Here is a 24,029-nt window from a genome sequence, read left to right as displayed (position 1 = left end):
CAGGTTTGGAGACACATCCCTGCAGGAGGTCATTAACTTGGAGAGTCTTTCCAGGCTAAATTCATACTACGAACAGTTCAAAGAAGTCCTGCCTGAGGACTGTAAGTACTAGAGTGCACTAGAGTTCAGCAATAACAACAACGGGGCTGGAAATTACCTTCTTCTTCCAGTTTTTAGCTTTTATTTTAGCTTTTAGACTAAAATTTAAGTGAAATATCTTCAGTGGTAGAAACGAACTAAGTGCATTTACTCAAGTACATACTGTACTCCAGTAACATACTGTATAATCAGTTTATAAAATACAATGCATTGTTAAAGATTAAACCAGTGGTTTCCAACCTTTTGGCTTGTGGCCCCTTACGAAAAAGCAGGGTCAACTTTGCAGTGTCACTAAAGAGACGTTTCCCCTCTAAACTTCTCACATGGTTTCATTTAAATAAGTGTTAGAAGCCCAAAGAGGTAAAATTATCCAATATTTCAGAAAAAAGCATAGATTCAGTCCAAAGTCTAAAAAATAAATACATTTATGTAGCAGAGCGTTATCTTTTCTCCTTTTCTACCTAATTTGGGACCCTTTGGAGGGCCCCAGGTTTGGAACCGCTGGACTAAACTATTTAACTGTATATAAAAAATATATCAGTCACAGGGGCTAATTTTAAGCAGAATAAGCACTTTTACTTTTGATACGTTCATTTAGCTGATTGTACTTTTACTTAAGTGGGATTATAAATGCAGGACGTTTACTTATAATGGAGTATTTGTACATTGTGCTACTTGTAGTTTTACTTAAGTAAAGGATCTGAATACTTCTACCACTTTCTATAAGAGAAAACAACCATCTGTATTAGTACTTTTGAGAATACTTTTCAGCTGTTTTAATTCCTGTCTCCCTTCCTCTTTGTCTTCTCTTTGTTCTTCCCATCATCGGTCTTATCTCCCCCCAGGCCTCCCGAGGTCTCGTTCTCAGACTTGTCTTCCTGAGCTACTGAGGTTTCTGGGGCAGAACGTCCACGCCAGGAAAAACAAGAACGTGGACATCCTCTGGCAGGCAGCCGAGGTGAAGTTTCTGCTTTTTTGTACATCAAATACTAGATGGTATTTAATCCAGTGTTGAATCTAAGAATCTTATTTTTCTTTAAACAGCTGAAAAACATCTGTGAATGATGGCATAATTTCTCTTAATAGAGTCTTGATTTAGTTTTTGGAGTTAAAGCTGCCGATGAAAGATTTTTATGTTTACCAAAATAGGCCCCAAACTAGGGGTGTGTCATATCGTTTATCATAATATGTGTATAAATCTTAATGTGAGAACATTTGTGGAGCTGTATGAGGAAAAACAGAACATTGGCTGAACGTTTGATAATCACCAACGGGACAGAGTCTACATAGAGTTGAAGTTATTTTAAAATTAGATACTGAGGAGATTAATTGCAAAAAATATCCATAATATTATGATATTATTTTAAGGCAACTGACTTGAATGTTCCTTCCCTCTCTGTCTCAGATCTGTCGCCGGCTGAATGGCGTTCGTTTCACCAGCTGCAAAAGCGCCAAAGACCGCACGGCCATGTCGGTCACCCTGGAGCAGTGCCTGATCCTGCAGCACGAGCACGGCATGGCGCCGCAGGTCTTCACGCAGGCCCTGGACTGTATGCGCAGGTAGAACACCATCACAGTGCCTGAATGAAAAACACACGACTGAAAATCAAACCTGGGCAAAAAATCAAATGCCAACTTAAAGAACCAGATTATTTTCACTTACTGCCTGCCAGGGCTCCTATAGGGATCTAAAAAATCTACAAATATTGATATTTTTTATTTGGCTACTATAAAAACCCACTGATTCTTTACATCTTCCAAAATGTAGTATTTTACTTTAAGATTACAGTTTTTTTAAACCACACAGATCAAAATCTTTAAAACTAGTGAAGAAAAGGTCAGAGGGGAACAAATGAATGGAAAATGTGTACGATGTTTTGCCCATATGCGATTTGAAAACTCATACCATTGCCTGCTTCCTCTGTAAAAACAAACTGATCTAGAGTTGCTCGTTAATCTCAAAGGGGATACTTGAATATTTTGAAATTCAGTTGGTTAATTATTTCACCAGACCCTTGTCAAAAAGATTCAAATTTTGTTGATAACCATTGCTGACCTTCTTTTTTGAAGACTCCAATGTGACAAGGGTCTAGAGAAGAGAGGTACCTAACTGATATTCAAGTGGGAGGATCCTCCTTCGATCAGGTGTATTGGGCGCTTGTTGGTCTGTCTGTCTGTCTGTCTGTCTGTACGTCTGTACGTCGTCTTGTCTATGAGTCTGTTCTGTACCTCCGTCTACCCAACATTGTCTTGTCTTGTGTTTCCTGTCTGTAAAGCTAGTCTACGCTGTTTCAGAGTCTGAGTTGCTAACAGGCTGGCAGAGTATTTTTCCTTTATTTGTATCATCGGAGCACTTGACCTACCGTCGTTAACACCTTTTCTTTTCCTTCATCCCTCCTTCTTTTTTCCTCTCCTTCATTCATTTTCAAATAATGTCTGACCCCGCCTGTTAAGAGGGTACAAAGAGAGATTTCGTTTTCTTCTACACGTTGCGTTTTAGTGAAATGCTGTCCTTTTTTAAAGCAAAGTTGCAGTGCTTTTTACCACTTTAGGCTGTGTATTTTTACAAAACATTCTCTCACTTTCTCACCTTTTTTCGTATCTAGCCATTTTTTCAGTTCAGTCTTTATTGTTTTTCCGCATGGGAAATTTGGTTTGCAGCATGGCAAAAACATACATACGAAAGCAGACATCCATCAGTAAAAGATTAAAAAAAAGGAATATCACAGATTAAATGGCAATAGAAACAATAAGTAAAAACAAGTAGAACAGTTAAAACACATCAAAACAAAACAATATGACTTCTTTTTGGTAACTACATAGGGTGCAAAAAGTTTTATTTGTACAAATATACAAAAGTTTTAAATAAATTTCCTTTATGTTGCAACTGAGGAAAGGAAACAAACTGAACATCAGCATCTGAAAACAACAAATATCCAGAAAACATTTAAAATGCTTTGACTCAGACATCTACTAACAGAAACAAGATAACCAATATCATAAAAGACAGAAGACACAGTGACAGAAAAATTAAGGCAAACGGGGAATTTATATTCCCAAACAGAGCTTTATTGATAGTGATCCACAGTGTTTCTGCAAATGTGATTTTGTTCTGAGGACAGAAGCCACCTTACTTCTCTTTAAAAGGTCCCTGCAACTCTCAGAAACAACATAAAATAATATAAGTTTATACTCAAGTGTTTGTATCTTTTTGTGTCAAAAACAGTTGTGTGTTCAAAGTGGAGTTTTAATGTGACTTTATGTGGTAAATATTTTGTTGTAAAAAGATGGAATCACACCTGTCTCGTTGTACTTGTGCTCAATAAAGTTGCACTCCCACGGATACTTGCATGATACGGCATCCCTTCACCTTTTCCTCCCCCCTTTTTTCCTCTCCTCACATCTCTCCCTTTTTCCTCCCCCTCTGCCTCTTCAGCCGACGAGCATGAACAGCTTTTTGATCCTTTTTAGTGTTTGATTTATTTCCTTTTGGAATGGTTTTGAGCTGTGATGCATGTTGGAAAAAGCTTGGAGATATTATACCCCTTCCCTTCAAATCCCCCTTTCATTATCCATTTTCTCTCTTAAACATACTGAGTAGTTAAAATAAATAAAGTAAATGTACAATACACCCTAAAAATACATTTTGAAATTAAGTCTGTAACTTTTCTGCACCAGGTACTTACTGCATGTTCGCTTTTGTTAGAAGCATTTCTCAATGAAAAAGGCTTCTAACAGCGTGCTAGTTGGCTCGTTAGCTTGCAGACAAATGTAAACTTTAAAGTTACAAGTTCCTGCTCCAGAGTGCAAATGACTTCCAAATGACTTCACTTCACAAATTTAAAAGGTGTTTCTTCAGTGCATAGTCATGTTGGTTTTCATTTGTCACAAGTGAAACCAAGAAGTTTTTCCTGCCATTTTTCCCTCCGTTCCTCCCCCTTCTTCACCCCATGTCTTAGAATATATAAACATGGAGAGCCATTGCTGTATCTTCTTTCCTTTTCTGAAAGACGTGGAACATCTTTCTTAATTTTCTCTTTTTTCTCTTTCTCTTTTTCCTCTTCCTCTGTTTCCCGCGTGTTTGACTTGTTTGTACAATTGGCTCATTTTTGCGGGATTGTTTTATTCTGGTTGGTTCATGATTAATTTCCATTTGTTGTGACCTCCATTGGATTATTATAATTTTTTTTTACTTCTCATAATTTGTGGAATATTATTTTTACGTCACACAATGGAAACTGCTATCTATCATCGTGGCTGTGGCTTCACCTGTTAATTTGCCATTTCACCTGCGTGCATGTATATATACATGTCATCTGTTTATTTTGGCTTTGTTGCGACACACGCTGCCCACTCCCTTCCTTCCTCTTCTTCCTTCTTGCATTCTTTTCTTTTTTATTTCGTCCAAACACTCTCCTTCCTCCTCCATCTCTTTTTCCCTGAATTGCCTTTATACTTTTTCTTCATCTTTTTTCCTCTTCCTTTTATTTCCTCCCTTCCCTTTTGTCCTCCTCCTTTTTTCCCCTCCGTTTCTTCCTTTTCAACTTCCCTCCTTTCTCCTCCACCACCTTTCCCTTCCTCCAACCTTTTTTGCTGCTCCACACCTCCTCCTCCTCTTCCTCCCACCTCCCGTGACTCGGCAGCATTGGGACGAGGGAGGGGGTGATCCAGAAGAACCTGAGCGGCTTGCTGCCGGTGCGTGACTTCCGGCTGGACCCCAGCCTCCTGTACTCGCTGCCCCTGCTGGCCCTCAGCCCGAACCTGCTGGTGGTGTGGATCTTCCTCAGCGTGGCCTATTTCCTGGCCAAACTGCGCTGCAGCTGAGCGGCCGCGAGCAGTGACTGACTGACTGAACGCAAAACATAGCGCACGTCCAACGTTTATGAAGAGGGGTGGTAAAACTCCACACTGACTCCCGAGAATGTTTCTGAAACTGTGCCACTGTCCTGTGAGTGTGTATGAAATTCATGCACACTAATACTGTACACACTGTCCCACCCCGACTAAGGGCTTTACACAACTGAAACCCCATTTATCAAGGGCCAAGCCCTGCCCTCTTTTTTTTGTTTATGGACAACTTCTGTTTCCTTGTTTTGTTCCCAGCTTTGAAAAACTGGCAGGCAAGCCTGGAAAAATATTGTAAACATAGTTATTTTGTCTCAGTATAGATAAGATGATTTACTTTGAGGCTCCAAACCTTCTATAGATTTGACATTGAAACTGCATCTGCACTAAGCTGGCTAAATCTTAAAACACAGTTTACGTGTGTGCGCCATGTTTTCAGGTATTTTTTGTAAAGTCAGGTTAAAGTTGTAATCCTCACTTTTATCCTGGTTTCCTGTGACTGCTTCACAATAAAAGCCACCACAGGTTTTGCAGCAGTGAAGCAGCAACAGTTGAAAAGAGTGAACAAGCTGATATCAATAAGATAAAATGACAGCATCGTTTCATAGGCAATTTGAATCCAGCTTGGGAATGGTGGACTCCGCCACTAACAATGAAAACTACTATATAGAAAGGTGAGATTACCATACTTTTTTTTTAATATCACAAATGGGGTTTGGTAATTGATAATTTATAATTTACATGACAACTTTTGCGTTGTGATTTGTTACAATCACTTATTAAAATGACCGATCACTGCCACACAACCCTTAGCTATGATTGATCAAGCATTGACTACATCATCATTTCCAAAAACTTCCCATTCACACTAAAAGAAGAGGCTGCAGCTTTTCAAAAAGCTTTTTTTTTGTTATAGAAAACACCAGGTTTGTGTGGAAGAAAGTGTGTTGTGTTGATGTGATGTGTTTTTAAATTAAGCCGGCTTAGTGTGAACATTTCATGTCAATAATCTTCAGATATTAAATATTGTGGCCTAGCTATCAGCTATCAGCATACATCTGTTGAACACAGACCAAAATCTTCAAACCCAGTCCAGACATTGAGAAAAGTCTGGATGATTATAATAGAGAGCTTATGGGACTGCTCTCTGCACATGTGCTTTATGATGATGAATAAGAGTAATTGTATCAGACCTTGAAGGAATATTCACATTTCTACTTGATAGCGCCCTCTAATGGACAGATTTAGTGCCACCCTTTATGATCTGTGTGACTGCTCAGTCATTCTTCATTGTTATAACATACAAATATTACAAAGTGACAATTTGTATATTTGTGAAACACATGTCAGAAATTACACCTGAGTTGTGAATATGTATAAAAGCAGAATATATATAAAACGTTGCTTTCAGGAAAGAGTTATTGTTGATAGTAGCTATTATAAAAGGAAATTGAGTTATAATTTAAGCTTTGCACAAACAGCTGGCTTGTTTCATTTATCATCGTCTTCCATGTGCTTTTGCACTTACAAGCTAAAGTGGAGGAAACAAAAGCTTTTATTTGGTGCCAAAATTAAGTAAGCTAACTTTGGCTTATACAGTACAGTGTATATATATATATATATATATATATATATATATATATATATATATATATATATATATATATATATATATATATATTATTTCCAGACAGTAGGAGGAGGTTGTCTGCTTCTACTTCAGCCTGTGCACTTTCCAGCAGATCTGGGTCCGTTATGACTTCCCACTGACTCTGTTTACATGCAGCCTAATATATCCATTTAATTTCTAAAATGATCTAAACTTTAACCTTTATTTGGACATTTTATCCAACAGTATTGAGTTTAAGAATGACAGAATAATTTAAAAACAAATAAATCTATTCAATTATAATTGTCTGTTTATCTCAGAATAGTGGATAAATTGAGGACTAAAGTGTCTGAAAACGCTGTATTATAGCTGTTTACTCAGGTAAATTGAAACTGAACTCGTATAACACATCAACCAGACTAAAATAGTTTATACTGGTTCCAATTTAATGAGAATGTGTGTGCATAAACCTATTTAAAGTAATCCCTTCCCTTCTTAATTTGGCCCAAAGCATTTTAAATACCTGGCCTGAGCAAATGAACAGACCAGAAAGCCTATCGATCAGACCCTGTGACAACATGCACGACCCATTAGGAGCGGTGTGACTGATGTGCATTTTCCTGTGTAGCAAGTTGTAGCAGCAACGGGCAGCTGAAAACAGCACAGTACAGGCAAATATGCCCTTCCTGTGTGTCAGCTAATTCATGCACCAAGGCAGGAACTCTTACACTCTTGACATTATCCATAGATCTTGTGTGCAGAATGATATTAAGTAAGAAAAATAATAATAATTTGACCTCGTCATGGAAAGTCAGCAAGAAATGAGAGAAAAATACCTCTGCAGCAGGGGACCCCACAAAAGATAAGGTTCCCGTAATCAATAAAAAGTGTTGTCAAACAAACAGCACATGCTGACAGTGCCAGTAAATAAGTCAAAAAAGTAGGCCTAGATAATGATGAAAAACCTGATATAAAAAAAAAAAAAAGAATTACCTAAATGATAAATGCCTACGTTTCCCTGTCTACACACCCATGTTAAACTCACACAGGTGATTTCACTTACTTTGGCTGATTAGACCTTTTCTCAGGACTGTGTGGGTGTGCACAGGTCTAATCAACCAGAAGTGAAAACACCTGTGTGGGTGTGCAGGCCCTTTTTTTAAATTGCTGCAAAATCAAAGGAACAATAAAAAACAGAAAGAAATATTCAGCTCTCGTAGACAGAAAACTAAACTGAATTCTATGGAGCCTGGAGACATTTAAGTTTACATTTGATTATAATCATTAACACATTTAGAAATTAAAATAACTGATTAATTACGCATTTATAAAGTCAAAGGGAAAAAACTAATGAAACATTAGCCAATTTGTAATTTTCATTCCTATTCTGCCATTCAAATTTATTTAAAGCAGTACTAACCAATATTTTTATATTCACAGTGGATCAAACCTACCTACTACCTGCCTAGCACAAAATTAGCAGCTAGCTAGTGGAGCATTTAGTAGCTAAAGAGCCAGGTATCTCCCTCAGAAGCTGGTGCAGACCAAAACAGAGCTAAAACAGAGAGAATATTGGTCTTAGATTACAAAAATACGACTCCAAATGAATGACATGAAACATGTATAGCTTCCAGTTCATGATTGGATTGAATTTAAAGGTGACTCCCTTTAATTTGAAGACATGTAAGCAGTGTGTAACTTACAAATTAATGCATTTCAACCCATGAAGCAGCAGCAGGAACTATGATTGGCCAGCCCTACTTTTAATTATTGTACTTTTAATTATTTCAGCGGTATACTCCAGGCTTCATAGCATCCACACAGTCTTGTTAAAGCCAGCTCAGCAAAGCTCAGTAGCTTTTATTACAACACCTGCAGCATAATGACAACAAACAAATGAGAAATTAAATGAAAGTCTAGGATTCATGTTCATTTAGAAATTCCCATTGCCAGTCCTGTTAGAAGAGAAGAAGTTCACCTCATTATTTTTTAGCTCTACATGCCCTTGATGTGTTATTTATGGGTTCAGTTCATTTGTAAAAGCAGCGGCATGTTTGATGTAGTCAGTGCTTTTATACTTTTCACTCCCTGAGACTGAGTGTCAGCTTTCACCTGCCTCTAGGGCAGTAGCAGCCAGCGATGGCACTTTTAGAACACTTAAATTGGTCCCAATGTGCCACACCAGATACAGTAAGTCAGTGATTCAACCCACATCTGCTCTTCAGCTTTTCATGCCAATGCAGTGAAGATTAACGCTCTCTCACTATCTGACAAAGTTGAATCTTTGTGTTTTAAGGACGCAGTTTCTTAGAGGCTAATGTTGGAATGTATGATTGTAGGATATTCAGGGGCAAAGTGTTTCATTATGCAGTGTAGTACTGTAGGTTCTACACCCTTTATAGCATGTATGCACACTAGTTTGCATTTATTCAGATGTTAACGTTGTCGTCGTAACAAACTGGTACAGATTGCAGCTATAACAGTTAATATTAGCTTTACAGAGTCGAGTCAAGTGAAGGAGCTGATTGTATTTGATGGATGATGTGATGAGTTAACTTGTTTGTAGTTAAGCTGTAAAATGAGTGAGAATGTATTCATGCTTGTGCCAAATGCTTTCAGTCAGGTTTTTATCCGGTGAATTCAGGTTTGTAGGATCTGTGTTTGCAAAGAGATTAAGCCAAAAAAAAGTTATGATGTCTTTGTCTGAATCTAGTCCATTTCGTTTTCAGGTTATGCGTCCTAGAAATGAGCGAAAAATACACCAGAAAATGTGTCTTGTTTTGAGAATTTTCAAGTCAGTTTACTAGGAAATAATCTGACATTATCTAATGCAGGTGTTAAATAATCTTTTGACCGTTTTTCTCAATTAATTAATTTGTCTAAAAAATGTTGAAAAATGTCCAATGTAATGTCACAGAGCCCAAGACATATTGAAACAGTCCGAAACCCAATGATATTTTGTTTACTAACATATATAAGAAAAAAAAGCAGCAAATTTTCACACTTGAGTAACTGGAACCAGCAGATGTTTGGCATTTGTGCTTCTAAGTTGACTTTAGTTGATTTGTTGCTGTTTATTTATAGATTAGTCGATTGTGAGAAAATTTGATTTTTTTTTCACCTCTAATCTCACACCAACTCCAAGTTGTTTGTCTTGTTTGTAGATTTTAAGCTTCTGCTTACAAATCATGCACTTCTCATGGAGCGTCCTAGAAAGAATTGTGTTATTTTTTGTGCTATTTCTTATACGGTCGTATTGTTGTGGAAAACAATAATTTTAACAGTTCTAGAATGATATTTGATATTTTCAGATTTTCAGCCCAAGTATACGAATCGAAGGTGAAAACCTCCTTAAAATACTATAACACTGTTGTTTGAAAACAGCTGTTGGTACAGGACAGGTTTGGTTTTGACTGTAGAAAAGTGTGGCAATTTAGGAAAAATAGGAAAAGTATAAGTATATAATAAGTATAACCAAAAAAGTAAACTTAATCACCTCAGATAATAGCTCTTTAGATACCTTGATGTATCATGTTTCCTTAATGGTCTTGAGAAATCAAATGTGTTACAATGTGTTAAGCACTCCTCAACATACCTTACAGAAAGACACCAAATGTCTTGTAACTTGCATTGTAAAAATCAATATCTTGTATCAGTTGCCTGCTAAACGAAAGTGTCAGTCACTTCCCCGGAGTTTCGAGGCTCCGTCTCATTAAGATCGACCCAGTATGGAAATGGATCAGACCAAAATAGCCTCCTTTGGGAGTTGACCGTGCTCTCATGACCCCTAAACACTCAAATACACATACTACATTATAACGATCCATATCGTCCCGCATCCAGTAATGTCTCCTTTTTTCCCTAAACTGGTACTGAGAATATCTCGCCATATTCTCTTATTTGTGTATTTATCGGTCAGTAGAAACACACATTTGTTGATTTTTGTTGTAAATATTGTTTTATCTTAAGAGCTTAAACCTGAAAGGAGGCATGCTGTTATGCCAGACTTTCCGATAAACAGTAGAAAACATAATAAAATGCATCTAACTGTGTTGTGCTTTCTATGTAAAGGGATAGTTAGGCATTTTGGGAAATAACTGGCTTTCTTGCCGAGTGTTAGATGAAAAGACCGATACCACTCTCGCGTCTGTGTGGTAAATGTGTATCTGGAGCCAGTTAGATTAGCCATGAAATAGTCCTGCAAAAAACTCGCTGAATTGTTATTTTAACAGTTAGTTTTTATACAAATTAAACAAACACGATATAATGTGGTAATTAGTGAGCTTTAGATGTGCTGGTAGGCAGATTTTTATTATCTTTGGACAGAAAAGTTCATTGTTTTCCCCTGTTTTTCTGTAGGCTAAGTTAAGCTAACAAGTGTTGTTTCCATAAAACTTGAACCAGGGAAACAGCTAGCCTGGCTCTGTTCAAAGGAAACAAACTCCACCTACCAACACCGCTAAACTTCACTAATTAACACGTTATATCTTGTTTAGTTTTTTGTACAGATTAAACAAAGCTTAACGTTATCTTACATTAGCTAACCGGCTAACATACAGACATTGGAGTGGTATTGATCCTCTCATCCAGATCTCAGCAAAAATCTCCCAAAATGTTAAACTTCTCCTTTAAATTATTATTCACTACTTATTGTCATTTGTTTTAGGAATCTGGTGTATCTCGTTATCTGTTGACGCTTCAGTTTAGATCTACCTCTGTGAGACGGAAGTTATACATTGAACTTAAGAGTTTATTTAAAAGAAGTAAAATTAACATATAAATACATCTAATATACAGATATATATACATAAAGTAAAGTATTTCTGATATAATTACCTAATCACTGAGCAGCAGGGATGTGAGGAATTTGGAATTATTTTATGTAAAATGACATTTTTTTCCAGTTAAGTAATAATTTCATTTTCTGATACATTTATCATTAATTCCCCATAATTACATGTGTAATTACACTACAGTGCTTCCTAAAAATATGAATTACAATTCATTATATCATTGACCTTAAAGAGAAACATCTCAAATTTGCCAATTTTTTTCTTTTCTGTTTATTTATTTTCTTAGGAATCCAGATGTATCAGAGAATATATTTGTATCGCTGTACATAAATTGTATTTAAATGCCTGTATTGCCCAAACGTTTGCTATATATACTGTCTTAAGTTATTTCAAAACAGACAGTGTGTGTATGTATGTGTGTATGTATGTGTGTGTGTGTGTGTGTGTGTGTGTGTGTGTGTGTGTGTGTGTGTGTGTGTGTGTATGTATATATATGCACACACACACACACACACTCATGTTATTATTGTACCATAACTGTCATGCTGTCTGTCGTCACTTGTGACCTGTGTTATCTCGTTGTAATATGCAGATTTATGTTTTTAACTAAATTACTTCTCATACTAAACTGTTGACATAATAAGAATTTGCAGGCCCTTTTAAACCTCTGAGCTCTCCTGTTAACAATATAAATTAAATTATTTGAACAGGTTATTTGCTAATGGTCACTTTTAACATGTTAATTGAAATTAAATATGTTATTAGGATCATAATTACCTTCTGTAAAGTGTTATTATGTTTAAAGGAAGTTATTGCATTAACAGTTGTAACATGATAGCATGGTTTGGAGAGAATTTTAATTTTAGTGCTGACCAGATGGGTCAAAATAAAAAAAAATTAACTTCATGTTTTTATATTGATTGTACAGAAAGTGTTTTGGAAAGGTTGTTTGGGAATATTTTATATTTTAAAAGGTATTTTAATTCTAAAATCTAATCTCGACTCACATTGGCTTATTGCTTTTTGGTCTTAAAAGTGAAACTCCTCAGACAGATCCCAGGTCAGCACACAGCAGGAAATCTATGATGTTGAATTGTCTTTATTTGTGTTTCTTGTCCACATTTGGCAATCAGCTCTTCTCCTCCAAGACTCGGCAGCAGTTTAATGTCCAAAATATTTAGCCTTGTTGCAGTAAATGTACCAAAAACCCAAGAAAACCTCCAGTTAATGTGTCCCTGAATGCCACACTCCTGCTGTAATAAATGTTTCCTCCACCTGCAGAATATAAACAGATTGCGGTGACATTTTGTGCTCTTTAAGCTTGTTCGTTTGTTGTTTCTGAACTGTGCTTGAAGGAAGCCAAAAATGAAAAATAAGTTAGGAATCTGTACTTTGTCCATCTGCGCTTTTGTTTTTCAGCACACGTTTTTCTTCCGTGTTTGTCGATTTGTGTGTGTGAATGGTGTTGCATGTTTTTTTATTTCTTTGCACTGTTTTTCCAGTGTTGTGTTCCTCATTCAGTAGAAAAAGTCTCTGAACTCTACAGACCTCTAGTGGTGATCTGTTGGAACTGCAACAGCATGGTTGTTTTTAAATAAACAAAATATGATCATTCTTTTGTTCACAGGGCAATTCTCAGCAATGTATTATTAAATAAGTAACAGTTGAGACTTTGTATATCAGACATTAGTGCTGAAATTATTAGTCGATCAATACAAAATTTACTAATTCCAGCTTCTCAGATTTGAGCTTTTCTCAGTTTTATATAATTGGAAATTTAATATCTTATAGTTTTAGACTGTTCGTCGGGCAAATTAGGGAATTTGAAGGCATCACTTTGGTGTTTTAGACTAAACAATTAATTGACAAATCCAAAAAATAACGTATTACACTAGACTGTTCACTATACACACAGATTTTAAGGCATAGCTGTGAACAGGCATGTATTCAAAAGAAGTCAAGTCAATTTTCTTTGTTTAGCTCAGTTTCACAAATCTCAAATTTGCCTACAACCACAGTCCGTAGTGATGTCAGGCTTTATAGTTATATATACTTTTGGAAAAGTCTTAATGAAATGAGTTTGGTAATTTAAATATGCAAAATAACAAATCAAAGGCAAATTGCGGGAAACTGTGTTAAAGGTGGGGTATACGATTCTAATCCAATACACGTCTTTTTGTCAATTTCAGCGAATATCTCCTCACGATACGCTAGCTGTCTGTTCAGTGTGTGCGCTGAAAGAAAACTCTTGTTTGTACACTGCCCTGGCTCTGTAAACGGGAAATAAACAAAGTTGCTCGGACCGAGCCACACAACACTAGTCCAGCCATGATTTGTGTATCAGGTAACGTTAAACGACTTGCCCACGGACATTCAGCTTACTCTCTAGTTTGCCAAGATATGCTGCTGTTGTGATGTTAGCTACAGTAGCAGGAGAGTTGTGAGTATCGCTGTCTGGAGCTGCTGTGCTGGCTCTGGGAAACCGTCTCGTCCTCTCTGGCTGTTAGCTTCGCAGCAGCAACTGTAGGGGCAGTTTGCTAACGCACAACCTAGCTAACGTTAGTTACATTACTTGCTGTGTCATTGTTCACTCTATATCATGTGTATTTGTCATGCATTGGATTTTTCCAGAATCGCATACCCCATTTTTAAAGACTAGAATGGTAATGATACTGCTTATTTGGGGGGGACTTATCCACAGCTTGTAAACCATCATTTAGCCATCTCGACAACTTTCTTTAAAAGATCATTTCAGTTTACTACAGCTTGGGTCCTATTATTGTAGCTTTGATAATATTCTCACCAAGTTAATTGCTGAGATCTGGAAACACGGTGATCAGATGGTTGTGGTTGTAAACAAACAGTTTAACCATATTATCTGAACCAGGAAATCAGTCAGTTTGGGTAATGAGTGCACTACTGGCCTTTGTTTTCTCTTCCAAATGAAATCAGCCAACCTGTCTCATCATCCGACCGCTCGTGTTTCTTAGTTTATGTCTTCTTTTTTTTTGTGATATCACCACTTTCCAGATCTCAGCAAGTTGTTCGGTGAGTTCAGTGTTATCATAACTGATGAAAACAATGGCCCAAAGTGCGAAAATTAGACCCAAATTGTAATAAACCACAATTATTCTTCAACTCGTTACTTTCTGTTTGATTTTCCAACGTTCTTCTAATTTTGGATTAATTTAAGCGTCTTCCTCTGAGCATCATTCACCTACCCAAATGTTCCTTGTGGATGAATGTTTGACACAGATTTTGTTTGTAGCAGTTAAATTTGTAAAGAGTACATTTGGTAATTTTTCTGTATGGATAATTTAGTTTGGTATTTGTTGTTTAATCAATAATCTTATAATTTTCTGTTATGGGGTACTTAAAACCACAATTTAAGCGTCATTCACACCAACCATCATTTCTATTTTTTTTGCTCTCATTCTGTCTGTGAACACCCCCCTTCCCTGTTCTGTCTCCTCAGCGAGGGCTGCAGACGAGAAAACACCGTGAAAAACGTTGGATGCCGAAAGTATGCGTTTAACTCGCTGCAACTCAAAGCCTTCCCCAAACACTACCGACCACCTGACGGCACCTACGGGAAAGTCGAAACCTGATTGGACCACAGAGAGCTCTGCGTCAGGAATAAGATCAGACTGGGTACAATCAAGATTCTGTGTTCAGAAACCATTTAATTTGACCGTCATGTCACCTGTTTCAGAGGTTTGAGATCCGATGTTTTTGGAGGTGTACTCAGTGATGTAGTGTCACACTAATAAATAGTTGCACCACCCTGAAAAAACTTACAGATTTCTACCACCTTAGTAAAATAACTGTTTTTAGGTAGGGTTAGGGTTGCTTATGTCATATTATGCAGAACACGCTGAATACAACAATGTTTTCCCTGGTAACAGAAGTGTCAAGCTCTTGGGTTTTTATTTTTTATTATAAAAATGTACATGAACTGCACTGGAAATCATAGATACATAATTAAAACCATGTTTAAATTCAGTTAAACTGAAATAAAATGGGTAAAAACCGATAATTATGAATTGTCAACACTGAGTATTTGGACAAATTTGTTTTTTACATTATGCCAGCCAGTGTCTGTCTATGCAGTTAGGATGTCTTCTACAGAAGCCTTACATTAAATATTTACTCAATGATATTTATACTGTGTTGGCGAAATTCAAAGGATATTACAAAGGAGATTATTCTGTTTTTATTATTGTCAACAAATCTCATGAAAAGACCAAAAACAACGTGTTAGTCTGTCAAGCTTGAAAAACTGATCACAAATATATATTTTCATTTTTCTAAAAAAGCCTCAGTAATTTCCTAAAACAGCAGGGCACTGTAGTTTATAGCAAGCGTTACACAAACAGGAGGAAATAGGGCATTTGTTGGGGACTATTTGCAGCGGCGTATTAATACACATTTGGTGCTCTTGTGAGTATTTGGGGCAGCAGGACGGTGTGTGTGGGATCGAGTCAAAATTAACCACAGTGTGTGTGTTTGTGGTGATGAAGGAACACCCAGTGCAACAGTGTGGCTCACTGATGTGTTTCTTATAGTTTTTGGACAACAGTGCAGCTCTGTGGCACAGAGGAAGACGATGTATCAGGCTTTGTATCATCATTTCATTGTTGGTTTTGTTTTTTTCATGGGATTTGTTAACGATAACAAAAATCTAAAATATTTTGACGGCCTTATTCTTCTAGGAGTTGTCGCTAGCTTTATAGACTGAAATGTAGATAGAAAGTTTTCTGCTCTTTACTCATCTTTACATTTCCCTTTACATAAAACTTGAAAACACACTGACAAAAAGCATGCGGCACCTTTACCATTTATCAGAAAAGCAGTGCCACAGGGACGCTACAGGAGCAAGACACTGAATCGTTACCAGCTTCAGAGCTGCTAAATTGCTGAACTGCTAACCATTGACCTCCCTGTAGTGAAGTCACTTGGAACCTCACAGCTCACGTAAGGACAAGAGAGGATAGCTTTATGTGCTCTGGGAACTGTAAAGGGTTCAATATGCAGAAAGGGAAGTCAAGTTACAGATGGTAATCAATGAAACATTACAGCTTGTTTACGGACAAGGGAGGGTAGCTGTAGGAACTGTATCTCCGTTTGAGACAAGTATAAGAAGAAGAAAACTTGAAATGAACAGAATTATGTCAAAATATTCTTTTAAAAACAGACAAGAGCATCAAGGACAAGTGGTCAAATTTGAATATAAAGTTTAAAATAAACTAAAGGACCTCTTCCTTCCACGTTTTGTTTCTATGCAATTTGACCACTTGTCATTTTCGTACTTATTTTTAATTTTAAAAAGGCACATGGCATCAACATATTTCACTCGCAAAATAAGAAAGAGGTTTTAGAGCATGAATCAAATCTGAAGCAGCTAAACCAAATTTTGAAATACCAATTTTTACTTGAGGGCGGGACAAGTGTTGTGGACATTTCCTTCACTGAGGTCAAAGGGGAACATTTGTTTGCATTTTATCATGTATTTGTTATTATTCTCTGACTCCACTGTGTATAAAACTGCCACATCTCTCTGCAATGACATATCTGTACCGCACGGGGATGGCACTGCTCTGCACTTCCTGTGAACCCACTGCACTGTAAAGCCACATCACAGCTCCATCATATGTGATTTATGTTTAAGTGAAATGCATCTTACCGTAACGTGAACCACACTGTCAGACTCACTGCTGATGGCGATCCTACTGGAGTCGACTTAAATACATTTATTGCTGTTTTTACATGTTTTATTCATCAGTCAAAGAAGTACTTTTTGTTCTGTCAACATGCTGTGTAGTATATTTGGCATTTTATTTGAGATTATAATACTTTTCGTCGATCTGAGAACATCTGTGAAGGTTTGGATGTTGATGTATCTTATAATGATGCTGAAATAAATATAAAATAGGTTTGTCTGTTTTTCAAGTTAATATCAAACATAATAGAAAATAATCTTGGAATTATAGATAAACCTGTAACATGAAAAGGAAGAAAAATGGAAAGGAATACATTTATATGAACAGATAACATAAATAACTACATCATACTTTCTTACACACCACTTATTGTCACTTTCATGTTTTGAATAATTATGCAAATAATTAATTAGCATTAAATAATCACCTGAAAGCTTCAAGTGAGAGGATGCAGTAACATATTGTAAACCCTGGATAGCGCCACATATACTCAACAACAGTGCAATGCAAGATAGTAAAAGAACATCAGACTAAGTGTAACTTTCAAGATAACACTATATGGCCAGTAATGTGGACCTGCAAACATTACAGTTATATAGAGGGATGTCCATTTAATTTTGGCCATAAAGTTACGTTCAACAAGAGTGCAAAATAACTGCTGCAAAGGTGTTTTATAGGTCTTTTTCATTTTGATTTGTCATAGTAGGAAAATTACAGGTGTATAACGATGGTCTCATTATGTGTCCCACTCAGCCATGACAGTGTGACAATGAGTCAGCATGCACAATACCAGGACCCTGAAACTGAAGCAGCTAAATGGAATTCAGCCACTGTTAATGTTTTTTTTTATGTTTTTATGGGTTTTTTATGTATTTAAACCTTTGCTTGTCCTCCTGCGACATGAAATTGTATTCTGTTAAAAAGACCCGTTGGGTCGAGCTAAAATAATGTTAGCTTGTATTGTAACTCTCATAGTAAATCAAACTTATTAGCTACAAAGTCCAAATTATGACTTTCAATAATCAATCAATTAATAATATTGTTAAAAAATTGTGACTTAGTATTATTTAATTTTAACTACGAATGTCCAAATTCTGTTTTACTAAAATTATCAGATACTAAGCCATGATATAGCTTTGTTTATCTGAATGTAGCCTAGTTGTAGTTTGTTTTTGAATTTACACTTTCAGAACTATCTAATATTTTTGATTTACCAAAAATATTTTTATTTTTATGATTCTTAAACGTTTCAACCTGTTTTCTTTTTCCTGGTAAAAGTGGGCTTCCACAAATAAATGTGAGCCTTATTTTGAGATACGAAGATAGTAAGTCAAAATTTTGTCTTTCCGTCTCTTTGATGGAGCAATGAGTAATTGTATTTTTATTATTCTGAAAATTTTCTCCTGGTGGAAATAGGCTTCAATAAACGAATTAATGTCAAACTTATGAGATGCTAAGTCCTAATTTTGAGATATTACGATAGAAAGTAATGTATTTCATAATTTTGATTTACAATATCCAAGTTATGATTTAACCAACGACAAAGCAAACGCAAAAGCCACAACACAAATACAAAGACACACAGCGGACGTGAGCTACAACGGATGTTGACAATGAACGAGCTGACTATTATTACCTGTGGACTATTGCTTGTGGAAGAGGAAAGAAGAAGAGTGGCAATCATGAAGCTAACGCACAGCTAGCTTCAGATTACACAGAGTACATAAATATCACATAGTGACAGTAATCATAGTTAGCTAAGCGCTTGCCCCTCCCTCATTACCACCACTCAGGTGCCCTTGAGCAAGGCCCTTACCCTCAACCGCTCCAGTGGAGCTGCTCAGTGGTCAGATCAGACTGTGGTTGTACTGAGTAGCTTCCAGTTGTGAATATGTGTAACGGTGTGAATGTGATCCTGCAAAAGAGAGGCTTCCTCTCAGTGAAATTCCCTGAATAAATACATGTAAAAAGAAAAAATTATCTGTGACACTCTGAAGGATGAGGTGTATCATTGTGGGAAGTTTGTGGTAGATAATGTAGGATGCCTGTGGGCAAGTAGGAAGTAAAACAAATGAGATGCAGGCTTATTTTTCATTTGATAACATTCATTCAGTATAAAACCAACATTAATGCACAAGAGTTGAGTATTTTCATGTCAGCGCTGCAGTATGCCACGCTCTTCCTCCTGTCAGTCAAATGACATCCACAGTATGTGTAGATTATAACCTATTTTTGTCCATGTTAAAGTAATAGTTTGACTTGCCGAGAGTTAGATGAGAAGATTGATGCCACTCTCATGTCTGATTTTATGTAAGTGCACTTAGAATAGAGTAAAATAGAAACTATGCAAGAGCAATTAAACTCAAATTACAGGCAATAGCAGCACACATGTACAGTACCCACATGTACTTGAACTTCAAGTGCAATGCCATCTCAAGCAAAGTGACGCAGTGGTGAGAGTAGCAGCAAATCAGGAGAGTATAGTACATGTAACAGTAATATGATACCGTCAGATATAACAGTGTACACCATGATATTATATAGTATCATTATGTAATTATACTTAGAGTTGTCTGTTTTAATATCAAGATGGGATGTAGTACAATATGTCTTAAATTATCACAGGCAAAAGAGGAAATTTATATCCAATACCTTTACGTACACAACATTTATTTTTGCGCGTTTGGTATTTTCTCATGTAAGTGCATATAAATGAAAAATACTCTGGATTTATTTTCCAAATGAGAGTTATGTGTACAGAACTTGTTGTTTTTAGTAGCAGTAGCTGTCAGCAGACAAACACAGGCCACGGAGGTAAGTGCAGATACGATGTAAGTTTATTGCTACAGTAGTAGTTGTACACAGGAGGAGCAAAGTAGTAAACAACTTATGCAATAACTAGAAACGTCTATGAGAGTCTATCTGTTGTAGAAGTCCGTTCCATTCACTGATAGTGACGGGAGCAGGAGGAGCAGGAGAACCAGGAGACGAGGACACGCACACACACACACACACACACACACACACACAGGTTGAGGGGAAGCCAGAATATGCGGGGTTCTTCTGTAGAGAAGTGAGTCGGGTAGTATCTGATGGTAGAGTGTAGACCAGACAGTGAGTGAACCGGGGAAGTGTTGCTTTATAGTGCAGTGGGTTGATTGGTGGCAGGTGTGTGTAATCAGTAACAAATAAAAGTGTTTTAAAAAGCAACCTTCTGTGTAAAGAAGGCACCTGAAGAACCTGTTTGACAGAGTGAGAGGAAACCACAGGTCATAAAAACATACTGTACATTATTTTATCACCTCACAACTTTCCCTAATTTTGTGGAAATTGCTTATAAACATGATGTTGAACTGATGACACTGATTCATTAGTTCTGTTTGGGGTCTCAGCTGTAAAATAGGTTAAAATAAAGATGGAAAGGAACACAATGGATTGGCATTGAAAGTACTTTCTTTACACCCAAGGGGAGAGTTATCACTTCACTGCTTCTGTACATATTGGGTTTTAATAAGGTTTAAAGAAAAGAAAAAAAAAAAATAAAGGAAAAACATTGATTTTTTTACAATTATCTTTACACATAAAGCAGTGGGACCACAAACAATGATGAAGTACAACAGTGAAACAGCTCGACCGTGCAACATAGCATGTTTCTCCCTGTAGATAGTTATTTTCTTTTGACTCTTATTTTTATTTCATATACTTGTAATTATCTATTTCATATGTGTCTCTATTTATCTGGACTGATTTGTGTTCTTGTGCTGCTGCAACACCTGAATTTCTCCTCTGAGGATCAACAAAGGCTGATCTTATCACGGGCACAAGAGGAAATTTCTATCCAACGCTACTACACACACATTTATTTTACAGGTTTGATGTGGTCTTTTCTGATGAATGAAAAATGCTCTGGATTTATGTTCCAGATGTGAGTTATGTGTACAGTACTTGTTATTTTTAGTAGCAGTAGTATTTAGGTTCGACCCTTTCCTGTACTCCTCTGAGGTAGAAAACGTTTTTTTTATGGATGGGACAGTGGTTAATTAATAAACGAATGTTTTAAAAAGCAACCTTCTGTTTAAGGAAGGCACCTGAAGAACCTGTTTGACAGAGTGAGAGGAAACCACAGGTCCAGCCACAGCAGGGGGGAATCGGTTAAAAGCACAGTACATATTATTTTTATGATTATTGTTAGTGGTATTTGTAATTGGCCCTTTTCTCTACTCTGTTGATTTAGAAAAAGTTTAAAAAGTAATTTAAAAAATGGTCACATTAAAACCAAGGAAGGTATTTGTGGAACGACATTTGAACAAACTGGTTTCTGTAACTGCACCTGAAACCCCCTCAGGATAAACACGTCAAAGGTCACTATTTTAAGTCCAGTGATGGGCGTGTGAAAGCGGAGGACAGATTTAAGTCTGCCAAGAAAACAGAGGTGAAAGACAGCAGAGATCATAAAGGGGGAACCTGCTCAACTGGAAAATGAAATATTTGAAACCATGTGATGCATTTTTACAAACTACTGAAGTACAACAACAAAGATTTACTCAGAGTAACTTTTACTCAAGTTTTAATCAAATCAAACCATGTTACTAACCGTTCTGTCTTCATGGGGTCGAGGGTCAAGTCCTAGAGTGTGAACAATTCACTAAAGCATCATAACCAATAAATAAATAACACAGACAACTATTTAGTGAAGTCTTTACAGCCTCATGTCCCATCAGGGAGAATGGGACACATCCAAACTCTGACGCTCACATGTCGATTAGTTCGCTCACCCAGTAACATCTGATTAGTTTCTCAGCTTTTCTCTTTCTAAATTTGCCACCAGTAGCTGCAGTTTTGACTTTATGAATGGAATGGGAGACCAACTAACATATTGATATGCTTTTAGCAATGATTTATTAGGAATAGGTGATGAAAGCATCCTTTTCCAACAGTGAAGTGACCCGGAAATCCATACGTTCTTAAATATTGGGAATGAGAGGGGGGTTTTCAAGATTTAAAAAAATGTATTTCTATTAGATTTAAAAACAAATTTCAAATTTTATCAAAAACACAACAGTGAAACAGCTCGACCGTGCAACATTGCATGTTTCTCCCTGTAGATAATTATTTTCTTTTGACTCTTATTTTTATTTCATATACTTGTAATTATCTATTTAATACGTGTCTCTATTTATCTGGACTGATTTGTGTTCTTGTGCTGCTGCAACACCTGAATTTCTCCTCTGAGGATCAACAAAGGCTGATCTTATCACGGGCGCAAGAGGAAATTTCAATCCAACGCTACTACACACACAACATTTATTTTACAGTTTGATTTGGTCTTTTCTCATGTAGGTGCATATGAATGAAAAATTCTCTGGATTTATTTTCCAGATGTGAGTTATGTGTACAGTACTTGTTATTTTTAGTAGCAGTAGTATTTAGGTTCGACCCTTTCCTGTACTCCTCTGAGGTAGAAAACGTTTTTTTTATGGATGGGACAGTGGTTAATTAATAAACGAATGTTTTAAAAAGCAACCTTCTGTTTAAGGAAGGCACCTGAAGAACCTGTTTGACAGAGTGAGAGGAAACCACAGGTCCAGCCGCAGCAGGGGGGTAATTGGTTAAAAGCACAGTACATATTATTTTTATGATTATTGTTAGTGGTATTTGTAATTGGCCCTTTTCTCTACTCTGTTGATTTAGAAAAAGTTTAAAAAGTAATTTAAAAAATGGTCACATTAAAACCAAGGAAGGTATTTGTGGCACGACATTTGAACAAACTGGTTTCTGTAATTGCACCTGAAACCCCCTCAGGATAAACACGTCAAAGGTCACTATTTTAAGTCCAGTGATGGGCGTGTGAAAGCGGAGGACAGATTTAAGTCTGCCAAGAAAACAGAGGTGAAAGACAGCAGAGATCATAAAGGGGGAACCTGCTCAACTGGAAAATGAAATATTTGAAACCATGTGATGCATTTCTACAAACAACTAAAGTACAACAACAAAGATTTACTCAGAGTAACTTTTACTCAAGTTTTAATCAAATCAAACCATGTTACTAATGGTTCTGTCTTCATGGGGTCGAGGGTCAAGTCCTAGAGTGTGAACAATTCACTAAAGCATCATAACCAATAAATAAATAACACAGACAACTATTTAGTGAAGTCTTTACAGCCTCATGTCCCATCAGGGAGAATGGGACACATCCGAACTCTGACGCTCACATGTCGATTAGTTCGCTCACCCAGTAACATCTGATTAGTTTCTCAGCTTTTCTCTTTCTAAATTTGCCACCAGTAGCTGCAGTTTTGACTTTATGAATGGAAAGGGAGACCAACTGACATGTTGATGTGCTTTTAGCAATGATTTATTAGGAATAGGTGATGAAAGCATCCTTTTCCAACAGTGAAGTGACCAGGAAATCCATACGTTCTTAAATATTGGGAATGAGAGGGGGGTTTTCAAGTTAGAAAGAAAATTAATTTCTTTGAAACAGAAACAACAGTTCATCAAAATCACAACAGTGAAACAGCTCGACCGTGCAACACTGCACCTGTAAAGGCCCTCTTTCCCCAAACTTGACTCTGTGGGCACCAGCCAGTAGTCTGATTTACTGTATGTTTCTCCCTGTAGATACACTCATCTAGAACGCGGACAATGCCACCGTAACCTCCGGGTGTTTCCAGCAGCTTTAGTGGAATCTGACAGCAGAAAATGCTTCAGGGATCTAAAACATCGAAAGTTCACTGCATGTTTTTATTTGGAATCAAAAGGTGAGGGGCTTCTTCGTGGGGAACCATTTTTTATCAACAATCCATACATTAAATCCATCAGAGCTCACAGGAGCAGTCGGACCACAATGCAATGTAACAACAACAGACTGGGGTTTGAATAATATGGAAACTAATGCTTTTACTTCAATAATACAAACTATTATTTACTCTGAGCATTTAAACCAGACACCATAGAGAATTT

General features: G+C 36.8%; 1 protein-coding gene across 21 annotated transcripts in view; it reads left to right on the top strand.

The window, feature by feature from the left end:
- Window positions 1-17,281, top strand: part of LOC122871755 (inositol polyphosphate-4-phosphatase type I A-like) — a 63,710-nt gene extending 46,429 nt beyond the window's left edge. For 13 of the 21 annotated variants that reach the window (XM_044187087.1, XM_044187084.1, XM_044187085.1 and 10 more), the window contains 4 exons: window positions 4-101; window positions 945-1,057; window positions 1,505-1,659; window positions 4,743-12,650. In XM_044187087.1, coding sequence (XP_044043022.1) covers window positions 4-101; window positions 945-1,057; window positions 1,505-1,659; window positions 4,743-4,923 — 547 coding nt within the window. In that variant the 3' untranslated portion in view covers window positions 4,924-12,650. Of the gene's footprint in view, window positions 1-3; window positions 102-944; window positions 1,058-1,504; window positions 1,660-3,535; window positions 4,548-4,742; window positions 12,651-14,821 lie in introns of those variants that run through there. The other 8 variants (XM_044187093.1, XM_044187090.1, XM_044187091.1 and 5 more) reach the window with 2 other exon arrangements.
- Window positions 17,282-24,029: the final 6,748 nt, after the last annotated feature.

The sequence above is a fragment of the Siniperca chuatsi genome, linkage group LG24, assembly GCF_020085105.1.
Source record: "Siniperca chuatsi isolate FFG_IHB_CAS linkage group LG24, ASM2008510v1, whole genome shotgun sequence".
NCBI lineage: Eukaryota > Metazoa > Chordata > Actinopteri > Centrarchiformes > Sinipercidae > Siniperca > Siniperca chuatsi.
Note: the sequence above shows the minus strand (reverse complement) of the source record. Positions and strands in the feature narration are given on the sequence as shown.